The sequence below is a fragment of the Aegilops tauschii genome, chromosome 5, assembly GCF_002575655.3.
Source record: "Aegilops tauschii subsp. strangulata cultivar AL8/78 chromosome 5, Aet v6.0, whole genome shotgun sequence".
In the NCBI taxonomy this organism is placed as follows: Eukaryota; Viridiplantae; Streptophyta; class Magnoliopsida; order Poales; family Poaceae; genus Aegilops; species Aegilops tauschii.
This window is the reverse complement of record NC_053039.3, coordinates 213,311,049-213,328,804: the sequence shown is the minus strand read 5'-3', so window position 1 is coordinate 213,328,804 and position 17,756 is coordinate 213,311,049. Positions and strand designations below refer to the sequence as shown.

The 17,756-nt window shown below is 40.9% G+C and overlaps 1 protein-coding gene across 1 annotated transcript; it reads left to right on the top strand.

Annotated features, from left to right (window-relative positions):
- The first annotated feature begins 10,086 nt into the window (after nucleotides 1-10,086).
- Nucleotides 10,087-17,412, top strand: LOC109786978 (transmembrane 9 superfamily member 1). Its single transcript, XM_020345539.4, has 12 exons — nucleotides 10,087-10,431; nucleotides 12,096-12,288; nucleotides 12,422-12,526; nucleotides 12,644-12,661; nucleotides 12,750-12,838; nucleotides 12,962-13,114; nucleotides 13,280-13,414; nucleotides 13,539-13,705; nucleotides 15,789-15,883; nucleotides 16,083-16,456; nucleotides 16,661-16,934; nucleotides 17,022-17,412. Exons 1-12 carry the CDS (start codon nucleotides 10,315-10,317, stop codon nucleotides 17,087-17,089), a joined length of 1,788 nt encoding a protein of 595 aa, XP_020201128.1. The 5' UTR covers nucleotides 10,087-10,314; the 3' UTR covers nucleotides 17,090-17,412.
- Nucleotides 17,413-17,756: the final 344 nt, after the last annotated feature.

The following is a 17,756-nucleotide window of genomic DNA, read 5'->3' as shown; positions in this document are numbered from 1 at the left end:
TATATGTCACCCAAAACTTGAAAACTTCAATCACACAAAACTTAACAAAACTTCGTGAGATAGGTTAGTATGATAAAGAGCAAACCACTCACTTTTGGTACTGCCAAAGACAAGATTCATAATTGTTCTCACACAATTCCTACTGTACCATATCATTTCCACAATTTATATTGAGCAATATAAGCCATAGAAACTAGAAAGCAAGCAAACCATGCATTGAAAACAGAATCTGTCAAAAACAGAATAGTTTGTAGTAATCTGTACTCCAACCATACTTTTGCCACTCCAAAACTTCTGAAAAATTAGGACAACGTAGGGAATTTGTATATCTATCACCTATAAAAAAAATCAGATCAAAATCACATTCCGGTGAATTTTAAAAATTCCTGGACTGAGCGCAAAAGGTTCTATTTTTGGACATAATCAAGTCAACTATCATCCACACTATCCCAAAGGCTTTACTTGGCACTTTATTGAAACAAAAGAAATAAAACATGATCACTACAGTAGCATAATCATGTGAACACACAAAAAACAGTAGGTAAAAGTGTTGGGTTGTCTCCCAACAAGCGCTTTTCTGTAATGCCTTTTAGCTAGGCATGATGAGTTCAATGATGCTCACATAAAAGATACAGATTGAAACATAACAAGAGCATCATGAATCATAAGTTCCTATCTCATAATAATTTTCAGTAGCATCATGAATAGATTCATCAATATAACCATTACACAAAGCATTCTTTTCATGATCCACAAGCATAGAAAATTTATTACTCTCCACATAAGAAAATTTCTTCTCATTCACAATGGTGGGAGTATCATATGAATCTCGAATACTATAAATTGTTTCCACATTAAAAGAGCAATGTTCAGGAAAAGGGTAATCATAATTATGACAAGTTTTATAAATATAATCATCACTACTTTTTATAACATAAGTATCATCACAATAATCATCATAAGTAGCAACCTTGTTCTCATCATAGATAGGAGGCATGCAATCATCATAGCAAATTTGATCATTCAAAGTAGGGGGACTAAAAAGATCATCTACATTAAACATAGCATCCCCAAGCTTGGGACAAACATTAATTGCAGCAAATAAATTCTCAAACATGTCATTCTCATCAAACATAGAATCCCCAAGCTTGTGGCTTGGCTTATCATAAGCATAATCACTCTCATCATTAAATAGTATGAATAGCACCAACAGTATGACAATTGCTATCGTCATAATTCCCCAAGTTGGTGCCAAAAAGATTTCCAAAATTATAAGAAGTATCATTATCTTCCCAATCATAATTATCACAACAAGCAATAGGCATATCAAAATCATCATCAAGTGAATCATCTTCTACAATTATTTTTGATTCATTTTCATGAGGCACAACAATAATAGGAGCAACATTATTTGTGAGAGATACCTTTTTACCTCTATTCTTTCTTCTTTTCTTCTCCTTCACCACATCATGTGTGGGTTTAATAAAAATTTTCAAGCTTCTTGTTGAAGAGATTGATTGGACAGGAAGCTCCTCCTCATTACCTGATTCATCATAATAAACATTAGGAGGGTATTGGGAAATACTTTCCCTTTCATTAGTACTCTCTTCATATTATATTTGTTTTCTTGTCTTTAGATAGTTGTCAATATAAGGATTCTCAATGCAATTTACCGCACAAAACATATAAATTTCCTCTAGCTCAAAATCAAGAAATCTCTTGAGATTAAATTTTGGAATACCCTCAGTTATACGTTTCATTTCTTCATACCCCAAAATAAGACTAAGCTCTTTATGATGCTCAAGGGTAATCAAGTTATCACAATTTTTGGACACGATTTGATCGTGAAACAATTTGCATTGGAGATTTAAATGACCACGTTCATTGCAAAGTTCACAAGGATGGCGAGAAAAATTAAATCTTTCAGCACAATCATCTATCCTCTCTTGCAACTTTTCGTTTCTAAATATTTATGCTTCTTACAAAATCTATCTTCCTTTTTGGTGTGCAATTGCACTCCCAATTGCACTCCACAAAAATTGACATTCTTATAGGAGAGATCATTATCATGACTAATGTAATCATATTAACATCATGGATGTTCAAAGAATTCATACTAGCAATATTGCAATCATGCCCATCATCAACCATTTTTATGCCATAATTTTTGTTGAATTCTTTTTCTAGCAATTGAGCACAATTGTCGTAATCCTTATTCTCAAGATAGACACTATACAGATAAAGAAACAACCTGAGGTATCCCAATCTCCATTTTTTTGTAGTTTTCTATTATAAAACCAAACTAGTGATAAAACAAGAAACTAAAAGATTCAATTGCAAGATCTAAAGATATACCTTCATGCACTCACCTCCCCGGCAACGGCGCCAGAAAAGAGCTTGATGTCTACTACGCAACTTTATTCTTGTAGACACGTGTTGGGCCTCCAAGCACAGAGTTTTGTAGGACAGTAGCAATTTTCTCTCAAGTGGATGACCTAAGGTTTATCAATCCATAGGAGGCGTAGGATGAAGAAGGTCTCTCTCAAACAACCCTGCAACCAAATAATAAAAAGTCTCTTGTGTCCCCAACACACGAAATACAATGGAAATTTGTATAGGTGCACTAGTTCGGCGAAGAGATGGTGATACAAGTGTAATATGGATAGTAGATATTGATTTTTGTAATAAGAACAATAAAAAACTATAAGATAGCAATTGATAAAACGGAGCACAAATGGTTTTGCAATGCTTGAAAATGAGGCCTAGGGTCCGTACTTTTGCTAGTGCAATCTCTCAACAATGCTAATATAATTGGATCATATAACTATCCCTCAAAGTGCGATGAAGAATCACTCCAAAGTTCATATCTAGCAGAGAACATAAGAATAAATTGTTTGTAGGGTACGAAACTACCTCGAAGCTATTCTTTCCGATCGATCTATCCAAGAGTTCGTACTAAAATAACACCAAATAATTTCAGATTCATAATACTCATCCAACACAAAGAACCTCAAAGAGTGCCCCAAGAATTCTACCGGAGAAACAAAGACAAGAACGTGCATCAACCCCTATGCATAGATTACCCCAATGTCACCTCGGGAATCCGTGAGTTGAGTGCCAAAACATATATCAAGTGAATCAATACGATACCCCATTGTCACCACGGGTATTCATAGCAAGACATACATAAAGTGTTCTCAAATCCATAAAAGTATTCAATCCGATGAAACGAAATCACAAAGGGAAAACTCAATTCATCACAACAAGATAGAGAGGGGGAAACACCATATGATCCAACTATATTAACAAAGCCCGTGGTACATCAAGATCATGCCATCTCAAGAACACGAGAGAGAGAGAGAGATTAAACACATCGCTACTAGTACAAACCCTCAGCCCCGAGGGTGGGCTACTCCCTCCTCATCATGGTGGCCGCCGGGATGATGAAGATGGCCACAGGTGATGATTCCCCCCTCCGGCAGGGTGCCGGAACGGGGTCTAGATTGGTTTCTCGTGGCTACAGAGGCTTGCGGCGGTGGAACTTCTGATCTAGGGTCTTTCCGAGGGTTTTTGGAATATTTGACGATTTATAGGGCGAAGAGGGGGTGCGGGAGGCCACCGAGGTGGGCACAACCCATCGGGGCGCGCCTGGTGGCCTAGGCGCGCCCTAGTGGATTGTGCCCCCCTCGGGACACCCCCGAGGTGCTTCTCTGGCCCATTGGATGTCTTCTGGTCCATAAAAAATCCACAAAAAGTTTCGCAGTGTTTGGACTCCGTTTGATATTGATTTCCTGCGATGTAAAAAATAAGTAAAAAACAACAACTGGCACTGGGCACTGGGTCAATAGGTTAGTCCCAAAAAATGATATAAAGTTGCTATAAAATGATTGTAAAACATCTAAGAATGATAATATAACAACATGAATACTTCATAAATTATAGATACATTGGAGATGTATCAGCATCCCCAAGCTTAATTCCTACTCATCCTCGAGTAGGTAAATGATAAAAGAAATAATTTATGAAGTGTGAATGCTAGCAAAGTGCATAACTTTGATCAATGATAATTTCAATCACTTTCCCTAGCATCATAACAACAACTCTTTCTCATAAAACTCATCATGACAAAGTAGCAACCAATTCACATGTTAAGGTTCAAACAATGAATTCTCTTGAAACTCAACAACCTATATTCTTAGTCACCAAACAATTGCAATTCAACTTATTCAACATAGTCTAGGTAAGAGCTCCACATACTCAACCATCATATAGTCTTCTATGATTGCTAAAACTCACCGGTAAATATGAGCAAAACGTTTCAACCGGACACATACAAAGATAGGGGCTTATAATTTCGCCTCCCAACGTATTCACCTCAAGGGTGATGTCAACAATAATAACTCATGCTACCCATATCCAACTGGATATACGTGCCTAGATCTTTCCTCACCACATGATGCTTGCCAAAAGAGAAAAATAAAAAGGAATAGAGAGAAAACGTTGACTCTTGCATGAAAGTAAATACATAAAAGTAAAAGGTAGGCCCTTCGCAGGGAATCAGAGGTTGCTGTTGGGGAACGTAGTAATTTCAAAAAAATACCTACGCACACACAGGATCATGGTGATGCATAGCAACGAGAGGGGAGAGTGTGTCCACGTACCCTCATAGACCGAAACAGAAGCGTTAGCACAACGCGGTTGATGTAGTCGTACGTCTTCACGATCCGACCGATCAAGTACCGAACGTACGGCACCTCCGAGTTCAGCACACGTTCAGCTCGATGACATCCCTCGAACTCCGATCCAGCCGAGTGTTGAGGGAGAGTTTCGTCAGCACGACGGCGTGGTGACGACGATGATGTTCTACCGACGCAGGGCTTCGCCTAAGCACCGCTATGATATTATCGAGGTGGACTATGGTGGAGGGGGGCACCGCACACGGCTAAAAGATCAATGATCAATTGTTGTGTCTCCAAGGGGTGCACCCCTCCCCGTATATAAAGGAGTGGAGGGGGGAGGGCCGGCCCTCTCTATGGCGCGCCCTAGGAGGAGTCCTACTCCCACCGGGAGTAGGATTCCCCCCTTCCAAGTAGTAGGAGTAGGAGTCGAAGAAAGGGGAGAGAGAAGAGAAGGAAGGAGGGGGCGCAGCCCCTCCCCCTAGTCCAATTCGGACTAGGCCTTGGGGGGTGCCCAACCTCTCCTCTCTCTTTCCCCTAAAGCCCAATAAGGCCCATATACTCCCCGGCGAATTCCTGTAACTCTCCGGTACTCCAAAAAATACCTGAATCACTCGGAACCTTTCCGATGTCCGAATATAGTCGTCCAATATATCGATCTTTATGTCTCGACCATTTCGAGACTCCTCGTCATGTCCCCGATCTCATCCGGGACTCCAAACTACCTTCGGTACATCAAAACACATAAACTCATAATATAACCGTCATCGAACTTTAAGCGTGCGGACCCTACGGGTTCGAGAACAATGTAGACATGACCGAGACACGTCTCCGGTCAATAACCAATAGCGGAACCTGGATGCTCATATTGGCTCCCACATGTTCTACGAAGATCTTTATCGGTCAAACCGCATAACAACATACGTTGTTCCCTTTGTCATCGGTATGTTACTTGCCCGAGATTCGATCGTCGGTATCTCAATACCTAGTTCAATCTCGTTACCGGCAAGTCTCTTTACTCGTTCTGTAATACATCATCCCGCAACTAACTCATTAGTTACAATGCTTGCAAGGCTTATAGTGATGTGCATTACTGAATGGGCCCAGAGATACCTCTCCGACAATCGGAGTGACAAATCCTAATCTCGAAATACGCCAACCCAACAAGTACCTTCGGAGACACCTGTAGAGCACCTTTATAATCACCCAATTACGTTCTGACGTTTGGTAGCACACAAAGTGTTCCTCCAGTAAACGGGAGTTGCATAATCTCATAGTCATAGGAACATGTATAAGTCATGAAGAAAGCAATAGCAGAATACTAAACGATCAAGTGCTAAGCTAACGGAATGGGTCAAGTCAATCACATCATTCTCCTAATGATGTTATCCCGTTAATCAAATGACAACTCATGCTATGGCTAGGAAACATAACCATCTTTGATCAACGAGCTAGTCAAGTAGAGGCATACTAGTGACACTCTGTTTGTCTATGTATTCACACAAGTATTATGTTTCCGGTTAATACAATTATAGCATGAATAATAAACATTTATCATGAAATAAGGAAATAAATAATAACTTTATTATTGCCTCTAGGGCATATTTCCTTCAGTTGCCATGCACTTTTTGTTTGTATGCTCAATCCCTTAGTGCAAAATAACATCACGTTATATTGCCCCTTATGATAGCAACCTTTATTATGCAGTCTGTCGCTTTTATTCTTTGCCATCACAAGTTCATACAATGCTCAATTTTCTCTTACACTAAATGATCTAACACGTTTAGAAGCAATTTTTATTGCCTTATTGCACCGATGACAACTTATTTGAAGGATCTTACTCAATCCTTAGGTAGGTATGATGGACTCTTGAAAATAAGATTTGGGTTTAAGGGTTTTGGGATGCACAAGTAGTATCTCTACTTGGTGCGGAATTTTTGGCTAGCAAAGGTGGGGGGCAAGAACCACATGTTGAAGGATCTATGACAATATAACTTCTATGTGAATATGAACAAACATAAATCATTACGTTGTCTTCCTTGTCCAACGTCAACAATTTTGGCATATAATATTTTGATGGGGGCTCACAATCACAAAAGATTTCCAAGATAGTGTATTTGCGCGTGAAAGTTCTCTTCCTTCTACTAATCATTCATGAATTGCTTGTATGACCAATATTGTGATTGTCAAGCTTCAAAAGATTTCACTTTCTAAACCCAATGCGAAGCTACCACTAGGCATGACATGAACATATAACAGCAACTGGCACTAGGCACTGGGTCAATAGGTTAGTCCCGAAAAATGATATAAAGTTGCTATAAAATGATTGTAAAACATCTAAGAATGATAATATAACAACATGAATACTTCATAAATTATAGATACGTTGGAGTCGTATCAGCCCGACAGAATCGCTCTGCTGGAGGGCAAAAGTGCTCCTGCCCAAGTTCTACCTCAAGACGGCGGCGCTCTGTCCCGAAAGTCCTCTCCTTATTTTTTTCTAGGTCAAAAGACCTTATGTACAAGAAGATGGGCACCAGAGGTGGACTGGGTGGCCCACTACCCACTAGGGCGCCCCTGGGGGGGGGAGGGGGGCTGGCGTGCCCTGGTGTCTTGTGGCCACCTGGCAGCCCCCCTCTGGTAGTTCTTTTCTCCAATATTTATTATATATCCCAAAATAATTCCCCGTAAATTTTTAGCTCATTTGGAGATGTGCAGAATAGGTATCTTTGACATAGCATTTTCAGGTCCAGAATTCCAACTGCCGGTATTCTCCCTCTTTGTGTAAACCTTGCATATTATGAGAGAAAAGGCATTAGAATTATTCCACAAAGTGTTATAATACATAACAACACTATAAATAACGGTAGGAAAACATGATGTCAAATGGACGTATCAGCGCCCCCTACCCCTGGGGCGCGCCAGGCAAGCTTGTGGCCTCCTCTAAGGTCGGTTGGGGTTGTCCTTCAGGCACAAGGAAGCTAATATCCGAAAAGAAATTGTGTTAAAGTTTCAGCCCGATTGGAGTTACGGATCTTCGGATATTTAAGAAACGGTGTTCGGCGAGGAAACAGGGACGCAAAACAGAGAAGAAAACACACACACACACAGAGAGAGAGAGAGAGAGAGAGAGATCCAATCTAGGGGGCTCCCGCCCCTCGGGGGCCATGGCTACCAAGGACCAGAGCGGAATCCTTCTCCAATCTAGGGAGAAGGCCAAGCAAGAAGGAGAAGGAGGGGGGACCTCTCCCCCTCGCTTCCGGTGGAGCCAGAGCGCCACCAGGGGAACCATCATGATGGTGATCTTCATCAACAACTTCGCTGCCGTCATCACCATCACCTTCCCTCATCTATACTTATCGGTCCACTCTCCTGCAAACCGTTGCACCCCCTACTTGAACATGGTGCTTTATGTTATATATTATTATCCAATGATGTGCAGCCATCCTATGATGTTTGAGTATATTCTTTTTGTCTTGTGGGTTGATTGATGATCTTGATTGGTTTGAGTTGCATGTTTTATTTTGGTGCTGTCCTATGGTGCCTTCCATGCCGCACACACGTGGGGCATTTTCTTTGTAGGGTGTTCATGATTTACTTACCAACTGAGTTGCGTGAGCGACATGAACACAAAACTCGGGTAAGTGGGTTGTTGCGTATGGGATTAAAGGGGACTTTACACTTAAAACTATGGTTGGGTTTTATTTTAATAATCATTACTAGTTGCGGATGCTTGCTAGAGCTCCAATCATAATTGCATATGATCCAAGTACGAAAAGTATGTTAGCTCATGCCTCTCCCTCATATAAAATTGCAATAATGATTACCGATCTTGTTATCAATTGCCTAAGACAAATTTCGCAAAATCCTACCACCACTTTTCCACGCTTGTTGTACTAACTTAATCGTTCTTTTATTAAAACATCACCTAACTTTTATTTTCACGTTCTTTATTATCTTGCAAACTTATCCCGTTACACCTACAAAGTAGTTTATTACTTGTTTTTAGGTAAAGCAAATGTTGGTGTGCGTAGAGTTGTATCGGTGGTCGATAGAACTTGAAGGGAATATAAATTCTACCTTTAGCTCCTTGTTGGGTTCGGCACTCTTATTGAAAAAGGCTACAAACGATCCCCTATACTTGTGGGTTATCACGAGGCGGCTCGCCCCTGCCACGGGAGACGACGCTTCGGTTCTCAGCCGAAAAAGTTGTTAGGGTTTGACCCGCCTCTCGTGGCAAGCCTTCATGGCTAAGTTAAAAGAAGACCTCATCCCTGCTAAAAGATAAATAGTGCCGAGAGGGGAGGGGTCTTGTTAAAAGACATCCCTTGTTATCTGGGGAAGATTATCATGAAAAACACATGGTCGCATTCGGAAGGGCCAAGAAGGCCTCGGAGCTGAGCATATCCTTGGAATCGGGAGCCGATGTGGAGGGTGGAACTCGTCTACTAAGCCGAAGACTTGAAACTATAAAATTACCCGAAGAAGATGCCATATACCCTCGACTTGAAGACTAGTTCTGGGGCTACTGACGGTGTCCTAGACTAGGTGATGCTTACAATGTCGGCCCGCCACTTACGGGCCGGGCCGAGGACCCACCAATGACTGATGAATGGGCCACACATGCCCTGGCCCTCGACGTAATCAAGATGAAGATCTCCGAAGACTTGGCGTACACTTCAAGGCGTATTGAATGATCAACATGCTTAACCTAGATTGTAACCGCCCGTGTTTAAACCCTAGATACCCCCGGTGCCTATATAAGCCGTAGAGTTTAGTCCATAGAGGAGAGGCTTCTGAGAGGTTTAGAACTTAGAACTCCTTCATATGATTTTGAGGTAGATCATATTGTACTATGTACTCCATCACAATCAATATCAAAAGCAGGATGTATGTGTTTACCTCCTCGAGAGGGCCCGAAACTTGGGTAAAACACTGTGTCCCTACTTTCTCGTGTTACCATCTTGCTCAGATCGCCAGCTTGGGACCCCTACCCGAGATCCGTCGGTTTTAGCACCGACAGTAGTCCCTGGCGCGGCTAGGGTTTCTCCCCATGCCGCTAGAGCAAGCAAGCTCGAGTATGATAATGAGTGATCACACGAGTGACATAATTTTCACCTCTTGCCGTCAATTGTTTTACTGACATAATACTCTTAAACAGGATCTATTAGTAATTAGCGAGGGGCTACCGCTTGCTTTGCAATGGAGCCATATTTTATTTTTTGGAGGGCGATGATCTTATGAGCAGGAAAGAGAAGGACGGATCACACTATGGCTTCCTAGTTCAGGATATCAAACTATTAATGAATCAACAAAATTCTTGCATTACTTATGTTCGATGTACTAGAAACCACTTATTTTGAAACGGAAGAGGTACTATTAATTCTGACACGCTAGTAATTTCTCGGAAGGAGAACTTCTTTTGTATAGAATCATTTTTTTAGGAAGGCATAGAATCACTGAATTTGCCTGCTCTGCCCATTTGTTTATCAAAGAGTCAACGGCCAATAGATCCCATAGATAGATCAGAGACCGTCCAAAACCGCAGTGAAATCGCGAGGCGGCAGCTCTCTCGGGCCAACCCGACCGAAGGCTCGCGACCGCCTCCTCTTCATCCTCAGATCTCGCCGCCGGCGGAATGCTCCCCTCCTCCCGCGGCGGCGGCCGCAGACGCTTCGTCCTCCTCCTCTCGCTCACCGCCGTCCTCGCCTTCGCTTCTCCGCTCCGCGCGTTCGCCTCAGAGTCTGACCACAAGGTGCGCTGCTCAGCCCCGCCTCGCCCCCCTATCTTCCCTTGGATCTAAAACCTTTTGTCGGCCCCCTCAGTTTGATCGCTCTAGTTGCTCCCATTCCGTGGCGTCAGATCTGATCGCCCATCGGCGCGATCTCGCGCTGGTCTCTCCAGCTCTCGCGTCCTGAGGTTTTAGTTCCTAGAGCTCTTAGTGCAGTTCGGTTGTCTGGAGGTTGTGGCTGATGTGACGCGAGAATCTTTGTGTTCAACGACGGAGGAGGTTTTAAATCTTAGGATGATTCATCATAGCTTAGCTTACGGTGGTGGAAACAATATAAAGTGCTACAGGGTTAGTGCTCCAAATGAGTTCGATCTGTGCGGGACCTGATCGGAATGGTACCAGTGGTGGTGCCTGATACTCTGAACTTAGATATATAATAACTTGATGTTGATCGGAGGAAATTCGCGTACATCCAGGTACTTCGAGGCTGCAGTGTATGTTCCTGTAGATGTAGTGAAGGCTGCATTGTGGTTTCTACTTCTTAGATTCAGGATATTGTTACTGTTTGGTTCATAGAGAGGTGCTGACAGTTTGGTCTTGTCTTGCATACAAAATGTTCTATAACTTGTTTTGCGTGCACTTGGTGGTTGAAAATAGCAGGCTATAATCCAAGGAGTGAGCAGCAAGAGCATACTCTCTTGTCAAATCTATGCGTGAATCTTTTTTTCTGTTCATTTGTTTCCTTGTGATCAATATGAATTGATTTGATTTGGTTAATCATGAACATTGTCAAATAAATTTTAGTAGGATAATATTTTGCATTCCAGCTTTCATGCATCTGTCATCGCGATCTTCAATATGGTGAAATAAATGGGAGTATGAGACATTCAGTTGTCCATGCAACTAGGATAATAATTCCTTGCCAATGGTCTTGATCCTGCGTGATGCTGCAACTCATGTGCTCTGTCCTTGCGATCATATTTGGACATAAAAGAAAGTCAATTGCACTGCTGACGGTTATATATTTATTTTAGAGAGGAGTTCTATATTGGTTTCTTGATATAGATTGATTTGGAAATAGCTTGCCACCACTGAGATTGGCATTTCTCAAAATACCACTCCATGCCTCACTGATAGTCTGACCCTAATGGCCCACATGTCTGTGAAAATGTTACTCCATGCCTCATTGACATGTAGCCTGGAACAACATAGGTAGCTACTGCCATGAAGATGGACGGATGGCACGGTGCAGGGGATTGGGAGTAGAACATATGTTGGGGAGATAGATAATAGATCAATAAACTAATCTCTTATTATTCGATTAATAATTGATACATATACTGTCTTATATAGGAGGACTTACTTGACTGGAGTATTAATGACCGGAATATTTTAGTTGATCAAACTTGACTGCTTATATGAAAATTAAGAAAATGCTTTCGTAACTTAGGACTGAGTAATGACGAAAGAGAACCCATGGCTTTTTTCTTCTCTCCATAATGTACCTTAGCGTTAGCCATCATCAAGCCCCAATCACTAATGTTTTGCAGATTTACATTATACATTTGTTTCATTCTGTATTATCTTCAAGTATGCTTTCTTTCTAAATTAATTATGCCTAATACCATGTGCTATGAGCATTTCGTGTGGCTTTAAGTTCTCATCTGCTTTATGTTTCTTACATGCAGTACAAAGCTGGAGATTCAGTTAAGCTCTGGGTGAATAAAGTTGGACCTTACAATAATCCTCAAGAAACTTACAATTATCACAGCCTCCCATTTTGTCAACCATCTGAGAACCCTGGGCATAAGTGGGGTGGTCTTGGAGAAGTCCTGGGTGGGAATGAGTTGATTGATAGTCAGCTTGACATAAAGTTCTTAAGTATGTTCTTGTTAATCTCAGACCATCCTTGTATTTATTTGTGATTTACTGAATGTCGACATATGCATTTTTCTTTTGGTATGCATTTGTTTGTCTTATTAATTATATAAATGTTATGTTGCCTTTGCTTTAGGAAATGTGGAAAGGGGATCCATTTGCACACTGGAACTAGATCCCAAGAAGACTCAACAATTTGCTGATGCCATTGAAAGCTCGTACTGGTTTGAATTTTTCATAGGTACATGGATTAATATGTGATGCATTACATTTTGTTGTATTACGCTGATTTTAGGCATATTTCGTGTTTCTAACATTTTTCACTGGTTTTTGCATTGCTTGTGCACCATGCACCTAGATGATCTGCCTCTTTGGGGTATGTTCCTGTCAACTTAGTATTTTCTTTGCTATTCTTTATCTTTGTTTCTTTTGCCTAACAAGACAGTTGTTATATGCTTTGACAGGTTTTGTTGGAGAGACTGACAAAAACAGTGAAAACAAGCACTATCTTTACACGCACAAAAACATTCTTGTAAAGTACAACGATAACAGGGTATGCATCTTCCATTGATTCAGAACATTAATACATAATTTGGACAAGTTATAAATGAATCTGATTTTATTTTTGTAGATATTTGAACATGAATATATAAGTGGATCTGATTTGATTTTGTAGATAATTCATGTTAATCTCACCCAAGAGTCTCCTAAGCTCCTTGACGCTGGTAAGAAGTTGGACATGACATATTCAGTGAAGTGGGTACCAACAGATGTTTCATTTGCACGCCGTTTTGAAGTTTACCTGGACTATCCTTTCTTTGAACACCAGGTAAATGGTAATGATTGCTTTTTGGAAAAAGAATCCAGTATGCGTAGCACACAACCCTCTCCCTGCTAGTGGGAATAACCCTTCAGTTCAACAATAGCGAACTGCATCTCCCCTTTGAACTAACCATTGGAAAGTTCTAATTTATTTCTAAATTTTCATGTTCAGATTCACTGGTTCTCCATTTTCAATTCTTTCATGATGGTTATTTTTCTCACTGGTTTGGTTTCAATGATATTGATGCGAACACTGAGAAATGATTATGCAAAATATGCTCGTGATGATGATGATCTAGAGTCACTGGTGAGCATCTGAATTCTGGTGCCTATTTTGCTGCACTTGAATAATATTCCAACCAAATTAACTCTCTTGGTTTTTATCCACTGCCACTCAACTGTTGCCTGTACTCATGACTTTGCTTTATTAGGAGAGAGATGTTAATGAGGAATCTGGGTGGAAACTTGTCCATGGTGATGTATTTCGTCCTCCTAGAAGCTTGACACTTCTTTCTGCTCTTGTTGGTATCGGCACCCAGCTGGCAGCTCTTATCCTACTTGTGATTGTATTGGCCATCGTTGGCATGTTATATGTTGGGTATGCTCAAAATCATACACATGCTTTTCATTTCCTTTCTGCCTTGCCTTGCATGCAGAACACATGGCTTGAAATACATGACAAGCTAAAAAAGTGGCATGGTCGTACCCTATTAATAATACGTAAAAAGATGCATGAAGGGCAGGAATATTTGAAAATGAGCTGGACCAGCGTTCAGAGTACCAGAACATAACTTCGTTTCTCGCGAGGAGCCTTCCAGATCCTGTACCTTTCTTAGAAAATCTTGACTGCCAATCATTTGCAAATTTGCGATTATGAAGTATCATTCTTTAAATACAGTAACTGACAGTAACTTAAACAAAAAGTTGGCTCAAGATCAATGTAAAAGTGTCTGGGATTTAATTTCCTCTGGCTGCTTTAAGTTTTAAATTGCTGGCATCTGCCTGTTTCCACCATTTTTGATGATGATCCCTGGATAGGAATGTGGCAATGTAGTGTCGTGTCTATTTTCAAATGCTGACAACATTCTCATACCTGCTAGATTGAATTTTGATCTCTTCTAGTTAAATTCATTTTTACCTGAATAAACTATTAAAAAATCGGTGAGAAAAAAATGAGCACCGACTTCTTAACTATTACATGTGCAAATAAAAAAAGGTATTACATATAATATATTGATTAGGAAGCATTATTGATGGACTGAAGAAGATTCTAGTCTCTACCATTGCATTTCTCTTCGTTTACCGCTGTTACTGAAAATTGTGACTGATCTGTTCCTTATTGCAAATAACACTTGTTCAAGATAGTATTCACTGTTTTGTTTTGTATTCCTATTTGAACATCTAAAAACCTGAATGCAGTGTTCTGGAGTACTCCACACATGCGTAGAGTAAAGTACTCGCTTAAGTATCAGTGAGCAACATCTGATAGTTGGAGGATGTGGGATGGCATTACAATTTATTGTCCTTGGGTTTCACTTAACTTGAATTAAGGGATTAATAACATAGCTGGTCCCAAGCCAGGGTAAAGGAGAAGCTTGTCCACATCGCTTGAGATGGTTTGGCCATATACAACGCAGGCCCCCAGAAGCGCCAACGCAGAGCGGACGGTTAAAACGCTTTGATAATGTCAAGAGATGTTGGGGTAGACCAAACTTGACATGAGAGGAGTCCGTAAAAGAGAGATCCGAAGGACTGGGGTATCACCAAAGAACTAGCCATGGACAGGGGTGCGTGGAAGTTAGCTATCCACGTGCCAGAACCATGACTTGGTTTCGATATCTTATGGGTTTCAACTCTAGCCTACCCCAACTTGTTTGGGACTGCAAGGCTTTTTAAGCACAGAAAGTTAATTTTGTGTCATGTGGGGCCAACGCTACCGCCGTTGTTGGCCACATGCATCGGTGGCAACACATGAAGTGTTGTAGATGGTTTGGTCTTTATTAAACGGTAATATTCAAGTTAAATTAGGATGATGAGATAAATTCGGACATACATGTTAGGCTGGTCATACATAAAGGATAGGGCAATGGCTTATCCATTCAAGTCAATGGTTGCAAATCTCTCTTTTTCCATATCTTTGGTGCTTCCCGTGACCCGTCCTAGCCTACTCCCCTCCCTTCCTCTTGTTATACTGTTTTGCCCTACCGCAACACCACAGTGGTGCCTAAACCTTCTGGCAGTTGCAGTTACCTGTTCTCTTTCTGCTTGGACGTGAACCTTTTGGATAAAAACTACCCCCCCCCCCCCCCCCCCCCCCCCAATAAGCGACTCAACTTTGTAGTCACTTATTTTGGGACAGAGGGAGTATAACATAGTGTAGTATTTCTCCTTTCTCCTCTAGACACACGAAAATAGTTCAGGAAAATAAATCCTGCTTTTAGTTATCTGAAAGTTACCTTGTATTCAGTTTTGCAAATTGGAGTGGCGGTATTATGTCCTTCTCTTGAGATGCACAGATCCCATGGAGGTAGGGTACAGAGAAGTGAACAAATCCTGAAATGTCAAACAACCTATGCTGTGTTACAAAAAGCCTTTCGTTGTTTTTAGCATGGAGCATGGTTCTTTCTTGCATGTTGAGCATGCGATTCCTATTCTCTAACTTACATGCCAATGTTTCTCAGGCGAGGGGCTATCATCACAACCTTCATCGTGTGCTATGCTCTTACATCTTTTATTTCTGGATATGTTAGTGCTGGTCTGTACTCGAGGAATGGCGGTATGGTCCTTCACTTCTTGTTGACAAGTTGCAGGATTTTGTTTCTTTCTTAGACTATCAGTATTTGTTTGGACAGTCTTGTCTTTCTTCTGATTTTTTCTTTCTAATTTCATCATGTTATCATGGCATCTAACTCTTTTGTAGAAGATTCTAAAGTTTATATTTGATTTCCTCACTTCATGACTTGATTCCATGGCAGGTAAAAACTGGATAAAGGCTATGATCCTTACAGCATCCCTCTTTCCATTCTTGCACTTTGCAATTGGCTTTGCACTGAATACAATTGCAATCTTCTATGGGTCATTAGCGGCAATACCATTTGGTACAATGGTTGTCATGTTTGTCCTTTGGGCTTTCATATCTTTTCCACTGGTGCTTTTGGGAACGGTCGTTGGTAGAAACTGGAGTGGGGCTCCTAACAATCCCTGCCGAGTAAAGACTATTCCACGGCCTATTCCCGAGAGGAAGTGGTACCTTACACCTTCTGTCATCTCATTGATGGGTGGGCTGCTTCCCTTTGGCAGCATCTTCATCGAGATGTACTTTGTGTTCACATCATTCTGGAACTACAAGGTAAACAAGGAAATCATTGTAGACATTTTGTACAAAATACTATCTTTTAATCATCAAAATCATGTTAGCCACTTATCATAGTGTGGAAAGGATTTTTCTGTCCTTGCTTCATATTACATTTGTCCATGCCTTATTCTGAAGCACCTTCCTGCAATTTCCATTATATGAGCATCTGATTATGCAATGTTATTTGGTTCTTGGCAGGTGTATTATGTTTACGGCTTCATGTTGCTGGTCTTTGTCATTCTTCTAATAGTTACAATCTGTGTCACAATTGTCGGTACTTATTTCTTGCTGAATGCTGAGAACTATCATTGGCAATGGACCTCGTTTTTCTCCGCTGCATCAACAGCGCTATATGTGTACCTGTACTCCATCTACTACTATCATGTGAAGACAAAGATGTCCGGCTTTTTCCAGACAAGTTTCTACTTTGGCTACACATTGATGTTCTGTCTTGGTCTGGGAATACTTTGCGGTAAGCACTCTTTAGCACTAATGATTGCTATACATTGCAATGTTTAAAGACCACTTTGATGTTCTGACATCTATTTTGGTGATTCAGGTGCTATTGGCTATGTAGGGTCAACTCTTTTCGTGAGGAGAATCTACAGAAACATCAAATGTGATTAATTTCCTGCTACACATGTGGGGTGGGGGTGGAGCAGTATCAGATCAAATCATATACGTGGAAGCGAGGCCTTCGAAATTGATTAATGCTAGTTCCTGATTAGGGTTTCAGAACTACGTCACCATTGCTTATTCCATCACACCCCTTCTTTTTGCATACTTATTTGTTCCCTGGAGCTGGTCTCATAGTGTATACATCTGTGGTAGCTGAGGAGTTCAGTACAAGTGGCTGGTGCAGGTTCTTATTTTTATTTGTTTCTTGCCTTTTTTTGTTGCATTCCTCCTTTTCAAATGAGAAAGAAATAGGAAGTGAGTATCCACGCGGCAATGTCTGGACTTCCCCATCTGAATCGTTACGTCCAATTCAAGGATGGCATGTACTACGTGAGATCTGTGTATTTATATACATATATCAACATTTAATGCATGAGAGTATATGTGTGTCCTCTGACATGTTCGAAAAAATCGGTGAAAATCCTTCAGATGTTGTAGTACTTTTGTATCTGCGGTATTTAATACGTATTTGTAACTTTGGAGGTAACTTATTGCAGCAACACAAGGCTGGAACATCTTTGCTCCGAGATCACCGTGGTGGGATCTTACAACCAACGCCAAGCTTGGCAAAGCCACGTGCGTTATCATAAACAAATGTAAGACGTTACGGAGGGAG